Genomic DNA, 7,500 nt, shown 5'->3' on the forward strand with positions numbered 1-7,500 from the left:
TTTATTTTACAATGTAATACTTCACATCATTGCTTGCCAGACATGGGGTCCTAGCAGTGGAAGGCGCAGCAACAGATCCAGAGGAAGACTTCAGTGGTGAGGAAAGAATGGAACAGGAGGCAAGTTTTTTTTACTTTCAATAAATATATTATAAAACCTTTAATTTATTTTTTTGTTTAATTTTTTTAAATGTTATTGTCATGTATTATATAAATTGCAACTTGTAACATTCCCTGAATTCTTTATTTTTTTAGACCAACCTTGATGGTAATGAAGATGATGCCATGAGTAGTAGTTCCAATGAAGAGAGCAGGAAGGAGTACCATATTGGTATACTAAAACAAGTGCAAGCCATCTTTGCACATCTGGCTTGTTCAAAGCTCCAATATTATGTTCCCAGAGGACTTTGGAAACATTTTAAGTAAGTTTGATTGCTCATCTTTGAGATCAAAATGAAAAAGAAAAGTATTGCAATATTTAAACTTGATAAAACCTTAAGATACATTAATATGATTGATATCTATTTTTTAGTTTGATTTTTGTGTGTTTTTTGTTTATTTATTTATTTATTTTTTTTTTTTCTGTTTACAGATTGCAAGGGGAACCTGTAAATTTGCGTGAACAACATGATGCTTGTGAATTTTACAATATTTTAGTCGAGAGCTTGAATGAAGCTCTAAAGGCATTAGGACATGAACAAATAATGAACAAGATTTTAGGAGGATCATATTCAGATCAGAAGATCTGTAAAACTTGTCCACATAGGTAATGTATGGTTTTCTGTTTGTAAGTGTAAGTGTTTTAAGTGTTAGATGTAGATAATCTGCATATGATGAAGTGTATGGCAAGTTTCTTAAATCTTAAATTCTGATTGACCACAGTGGTTGCTTTTCTAAGATATTCTGTCTTATCTGAGTGGCCACAATAAACCAAAGCTTCTCACAAACTGGTGTGCTATTTGCCTTTCCTTATAAGAATGTAAGTCCATGCCATGCATAGCGGCATTAGGTTAAATTTCTTGAGTAAATTTGAGCTTTACAAACCTGTGATAAAAACTGATTATAGTGAAAGATTTAAATTTGATGCCTTTGTTATTTGGGCCTGACAGCAAAGTTGCAGGAATGCAGTTTGAAGGGTTTGAATTCTTACCATAAAATTTCTCTGATTGTTTCTTGCGTCACATACATTGAAGTTGATATGCTTCCTCTTAAACATCCCTGCAGATATTCACGTGAGGAAACCTTTACGGTCATCAGCATAGACATCCGAAACTACAGCAACCTATATGACTCACTTGAACAGTATGTTAAGGGAGACCTTTTAGAAGGGGACAATGCCTACCTATGTGAAAAATGTGACAAAAAGGTGAGTTTGAATTATTTTTTGTGAACTTCATTGTTATGTAGACAGATGATGATTTTGATGTTATATTCAGTGATAGAGTAAAGTTGTAATTTTGAAGAACCCCCTAAAATATTATGATTTTCTCCCCCCTCACCAGGTTGATACTGTAAAACGGATATGTTTAAAGAAACTACCCCCAATTTTAGCAATTCAGCTGAAAAGATTTGACTATGACTGGGAAAGAGAATGTTCAATCAAATTCAATGATTACTTTGAGTTTCCACGCGAGTTAGATATGGACCCATATACGGGTAAGTGAATTGTACTTTTGTATTATTTTCTTACTGGGCATATTTTCAACATATTACATGAATAATGAGAAGTAAGGTGGTCACATGTCAAACCTCCAGGTTCTGTAGTTTGCCACCTCCCCTCATGTACTGGGAATGATTGGGATCATAATCACTTATGGCATCAGAGAGGCTCACACTCCTGAATGCTTGATCAGTACTCAGGTGCCTTAACCCATTGAGCACAAATAGAAGTAGTTATGATGCATGTTTTTATTATTTCAACTAGCACTGTTTATTTTTTCTTTATTTTTTTTTCTTTATTTTTTTTTTTTTTCTTTATCTCATCCTTATCTTTATCCCTTTGCAGTTGCTGGACTCGCTAGAAATGGAGAACTCATAGACTATGACCCAGAAGATATGAAGACAGTGATATGTAGCAAGTACAAGTTGACAGGCATTGTGGTCCATAGTGGTCAAGCAAGTGGAGGACATTACTATTCATACATTCTTCACAGGTGAGTAATGGTATATTTATGTCTTAACGAAGTAGTGTTAGATTGAAAGCCCTCTGGGATCTCGGGATGAAATTATGGAAAACGGTCTGCTATTACATATGTAAAGCTTATTTACTTGTTAATTTTCCCTGGCAGCATGTGGTTAGTACTTGTGGAGCCATTGTTGTGTAAAAACTATTAATAGATTAAACTTGTAGTCAACATGGCATGTATGTACATTCCATCCCTGGTGGCTTTGGGTTAAATATGGGAGGTCTGCTTTGTCTAGACCTCATATAGATACTAATCAAAAACTACCGTGCAACAAACATCTTTTCTTTTCTTAGCAAAATTTTCAGCTAAATTTTACCTGTTCACCATACTACTATAAATTTTGTGATGAGCTAGTTTCTTCTTTTTCCTGTATGAGTATGTAACACACTGATGCATATTATTCATGATATAAGATATGGATTTTCGCTTTATCTGTATTTTATTTTTCAACATTATTTATGGTAACACCCATAGGCAGTGAGTTTTAATAATAAATATTCACAAAAATTATTCAGGTTGCATAATATATCAGACTATATTATCTGTGTTGTATAAAGGTGCTTATTCATTGAAATCATAGTTTATTACATTTTAGTGTTCTTATTAACTTATATGACATTTTCTAAAGCTAATTCTTCCAAAATTTTGTAAAGCAGAAATGGGAATGACCAGCGATGGTACAAGTTTGATGATGGGGAGGTTACAGAATGTAAAATGGATGATGAAGAGGAAATGAAAAATCAGTGTTTTGGTGGTGAATACATGGGCGAGGTGAGTGGACCAATATCTCTTTTCCTTTTTAAGATTTTTGAGGATTTGTATGATGTATATAAGAAATTTTAAGTTTTGTTGGATTTGTGTTTAAAAAATATATACATAAATAAATAAAATAATAAAAATATTATGCTGTCAATCTTTCGGTGTTGACAAAATGATTAATCTATTACAGCAAGTATTTGATAACATCATGAAAAGAGTTAGTTATCGGAGACAGAAGCGATGGTGGAATGCATACTTGCTTTTCTACACTCGACTAGATGTGGAGGAAGATAATCTTTGCAACTCTATAAATGAGCTCAGCATAGGTAAGAAATATCTTTTCTTTAATCATACCAGAAACCAACAAATGCAGATACACATTTAATAAGCACAACATTTGAATAGGGCAACATTGGTTAACCCTTTACCGACGGGTCACGCGCTGAGGCGTCATAACAAACCACTTGATCTGTGGAGTGCGGCTGTACGCCACGGCAACGTGCCAAAGCACTACGAGCCAAGGGTTCGGCTTGTTGGAACTCCGGCGCTCAAAGTCATCTCGTTGCCATAAATCTCCAGAGCGTAGAGTTGTTTATTCTTATTCTCATTCACCCGTCAGTAAGGGGTTAATATTTGTGTAGAACCATTAGATATCTTTTTCCAGTTGAACATTTTTGTACAAGAGGATATGGTTTTGTGTATATACATAACATACCATAATAACTTTATTGGTTGTTCCTTTACTTTGCCTTTAGCATTTATCCTAACAACCATGTTTGTTTAAACTGATATCTCAGCAGAACGCCCAGGATTGATAAAGATGCCGAATGCCATCGAGCGATCAGTGGTGCGGCAGAATGTTAGGTTTATGCATTCCCGCTCCCAGTTTTCTCCAGAGTACTTCCAATTCCTCAAGAAACTTATATTGACCAATCAACCTTATGTACTACCAGCACCACAGGACAGGGTAAGTAAAAAGCAAACTCATTATGTTTTGTAATGCCCGTGCGTGTGTCCATGCACACACGCACACACGCATGTATATTCTGGTATGTATGTACACACACATGCATATAAACATTTTTTATATATATATTTATATATATATATATTATATTTATATATTATATATATATATTATATATATATTATATATATATATTATATATTATATATATTATATATATATATATTTATATATATATATATATATATATATATATATATATATATATATATATATATATACATATACATATATATACATATACATATACATATATATACATATACATATACATATACATATACATATACACATACATATACACATACACACATACACATACACACATACACACATAGATATATACATATACATATATTTATATATACATATATACACATACACACATACACACATATATGTATATATATACATATATACATATATATATACATACATATACATACATACACATACATTTATATATACATATATAGGTGTGTGTGTGGGTGCATGCGTGAGTGCGTGCGTGCGTTTGTATAAAATTATAAATATCTCATATATGTATATATATGTGTGTGTGTGTATATATATATTATATATATATATTATATATTATATATTATATGTTATACATTATATATTATATATTATATATTATATATTATATATATATTATGTTATATGTTATACATTATATACACACACACACACACACACACACACACACACACACACACACACACACACACACACACACACACACACACACACACACACACACACACCTCCAAATGGGAAAATATGCATAATCTCAAAAGCATATTCATTAAAAAATGTTTGCATTAGCACTTTCCAGTTGATACAAAAAAAAAAAAAAAAAATCTAAAAGTAAGGTACTTAAGCTTTTGACTTTTGTTTCCAGATTGTTGAGAGTGAGGAGATAGCTATGATTAGTACACAGTTGTGTAGCAAGTTCCTCTTTTCTGTGGGGTTGCATACAAAGAAGACCTTACGTGGACCAGCGCCAGAGTGGTATGATGCCCTGCAGGTAAATGCTTTTGCCTTTACTCTTTCCTGTTATGTTCACTGTTTAAGAAAAAAAAAAAATATATATATATATATTTAATATCATAATTAAGATTTCCCTAATTTCCCTCTAAATTAGGTCCATTTGCGAGCATCAGTCCACACTCGGGCATGGTTTGCTCAGCAGATATTATTTGCCCAGCCACACCGTTTTGTTGAATATCTCTTGGAGTGTCCTGCGCCTGAAGTACGGATGGTATTTAGCAAGCTTATAGTACTAGTGGCCCATTGTGCTCGTAATGATGGTCCACAGCCACTGGGATGGGGACCTCTCAAACATCATCCTGGTGAGAATTATTATTATTATTTTTTTTATCTGTCCTCCCTCCCTCTCTCTCTCTCCTCCCTCCCTCCCTCCCTCCCTCCCTCCCTCCCTCCCTCCCTCCCTCTCCCTCCCTCCCTCTCCCTCCCTCCCTCTCCTCCCTCCCTCCCTCCCTCCCTCCCTCCCCCCCTCCCTCTCCCTCCCTCCCTCCCTCCCTCCCTCCCTCCCTCCCTCCCTCCCTCCCTCCCTCTCCCTCCCTCCCTCTCCCCCCCTCCCTCTCCCTCCCTCCCTCTCCCCCCCTCCCTCTCCCCTCCCTCTCCCCTCCCTCTCCCCTCCCTCTCCCTCCCTCTCTCCGTCTCTCCGTCTCTCCGTCTGTCTCTCTCTCTCTCTCTCTCTCTCTCTCTCTCTCTCTCTCTCTCTCTCTCTCTCCCTCTCCCTCTCCCTCTCCCTCTCCCTCTCCCTCTCCCTCCCCCTCCCCCCCCCCCCCCCCCCTTCTTTCTTCCTTTCTCTCTGCCTCCCTCCCTCCCCCTATCTGTGTGGCTTGTAGGACTTTTAAGGTGAACATGTGATTGCTACTGACATGTTACCTCTTAAATTGTTGAAACAGTGACATGAGAAAATCCAGTTGGATCTCAAAAGAAAAAGAAAGCAAAAATGTAAGTGTGTTGACTGCACCAGAGATATGAATTAGTCTTAGGAAAATATGTTTTTGTTTCACTGCATCATCTGTAATCTATTTCAGGCCTTGATATGGCAAGTGGGAGCTGCACACTTAGTGACCAGTTGTTGGTAGCTGTGTTGCAGCTGCTGAACAAGGATGTATCAGAACATGGTCGTCATCTCACTCAGTATTTTCATCTTTTCAACCTATATGCATCATTGGGTCCTCCAGAGAAGTTACAGCTGTTGAAGGTACTTGATTAAAAATATACTCTCATTTTTAGATATAATTGTGCATTTAAACACATGATTTAGTGATTTCATACTTTGCTAAATAGCAACCATCTTCATGCAATTTAGTTCCTGTTTGTGGTTATGTAAACCATCCTTCATCTCTTTCAGTTGAATGTGGTTGAGATGTTTATGCTGGTGGCCTTAGATGAAGGACCAGGACCAGCCATAAAATATCAATATGCTGAACTTGGGAGATTATATCAGGTGGTTTCCCAGTTGATAAGGTCTTGTGATGTCTCCCCAAAACAACAGTCTTCACAACCAGTGAGTTGAAATTTTGGTTTTCTATTTAAAATTTAGGGAGACCAGTACATATTTTTTTGTAGATGTATTGAGGGTGAATTTAGCATATGATTTCCAGTTTTTTAAGAAAAGAAAAAAACGTTATCTCTCCTAACAAACCTTTATATCACTAATATTCTTTGCAGAACACTGCACCATTGCCCAATCCGCATGGAGATCCAGCATGCGCAGAACCTCTTATGCCAATTCAGCCCAAGGTTGTAGAAATCCTTTATGGAAGAGCAACGTAAGTAGTAGAATTGTTATTTAATTATAGACTATCTTTGATGTCCTAACATGTATTCTTAAATGTACCAACATGTATTCTTAAATCTACAGTTGACTCTTATATACTGTTTCCTTAAAAACAATTACATTTTCAGGTATGTAAAAAAGATTATAGAAGATGCTAATAGCTCTGAAGACACAGTGAAGCTCCTCAAGTTCTGTTGTTGGGAGAATCCCCTCTTTTCTTCCACGGTGCTCTCGGAACTCCTGTGGCAGATAGCCTACTCCTATACTTATGAGCTGCGACCCTACTTAGACCTACTTTTGCATATGCTGCTACTAGATGATTCTTGGCAGAACCACAGAATTCACAATGCACTTAAAGGTGGGATTTATTGTCCTGTATTTTTTAAGAAACAATATTCATTAATTATTTGGGCAGATGGGGTTAAATCTGTTTCATTAGCTATAATTACTTTGATTGATAAGTTATAAAGAGAAAGCTTAGCAAAACTTCTTAAAACTTTTCATTATTACTACATATAGATTTGTTGCTAATCCTTTTTCTTTTGATAGGTATCCCAGATGACAGAGAGGGCTTGTTTGATACTATCCAGAGAAGTAAGAACCATTACCAGAAACGAGCCTATCAGTGTATAAAGTGTATGGTAGCTCTTTTCTCTTCCTGTCCTGCTGCTCAGCAGATGCTTCACTCCAATGGTGATCTAAAGGTAT

General features: G+C 36.0%; 1 protein-coding gene across 5 annotated transcripts in view; it reads left to right on the top strand.

Moving 5' to 3' along the window:
* The window catches only part of LOC125026667 (probable ubiquitin carboxyl-terminal hydrolase FAF-X), a 48,695-nt gene that overhangs the window by 32,447 nt on the left and 8,748 nt on the right, over positions 1-7,500 (top strand). For 4 of the 5 annotated variants that reach the window (XM_047615247.1, XM_047615250.1, XM_047615251.1 and 1 more), the window contains exons 33-48: positions 41-119; positions 255-421; positions 592-765; positions 1,224-1,365; positions 1,502-1,655; positions 2,005-2,152; positions 2,842-2,956; positions 3,135-3,270; positions 3,742-3,911; positions 4,876-5,001; positions 5,119-5,326; positions 6,044-6,213; positions 6,364-6,519; positions 6,684-6,784; positions 6,921-7,150; positions 7,342-7,496. In XM_047615247.1, coding sequence (XP_047471203.1) covers positions 41-119; positions 255-421; positions 592-765; positions 1,224-1,365; positions 1,502-1,655; positions 2,005-2,152; positions 2,842-2,956; positions 3,135-3,270; positions 3,742-3,911; positions 4,876-5,001; positions 5,119-5,326; positions 6,044-6,213; positions 6,364-6,519; positions 6,684-6,784; positions 6,921-7,150; positions 7,342-7,496 — 2,431 coding nt within the window. The remainder of the gene's footprint in view (positions 1-40; positions 120-254; positions 422-591; positions 766-1,223; positions 1,366-1,501; positions 1,656-2,004; positions 2,153-2,841; positions 2,957-3,134; positions 3,271-3,741; positions 3,912-4,875; positions 5,002-5,118; positions 5,327-6,043; positions 6,214-6,363; positions 6,520-6,683; positions 6,785-6,920; positions 7,151-7,341; positions 7,497-7,500) is intronic. The other variant, XM_047615249.1, reaches the window with a different exon arrangement.

Source organism: Penaeus chinensis, chromosome 6, assembly GCF_019202785.1.
Source record: "Penaeus chinensis breed Huanghai No. 1 chromosome 6, ASM1920278v2, whole genome shotgun sequence".
In the NCBI taxonomy this organism is placed as follows: domain Eukaryota; kingdom Metazoa; phylum Arthropoda; class Malacostraca; order Decapoda; family Penaeidae; genus Penaeus; species Penaeus chinensis.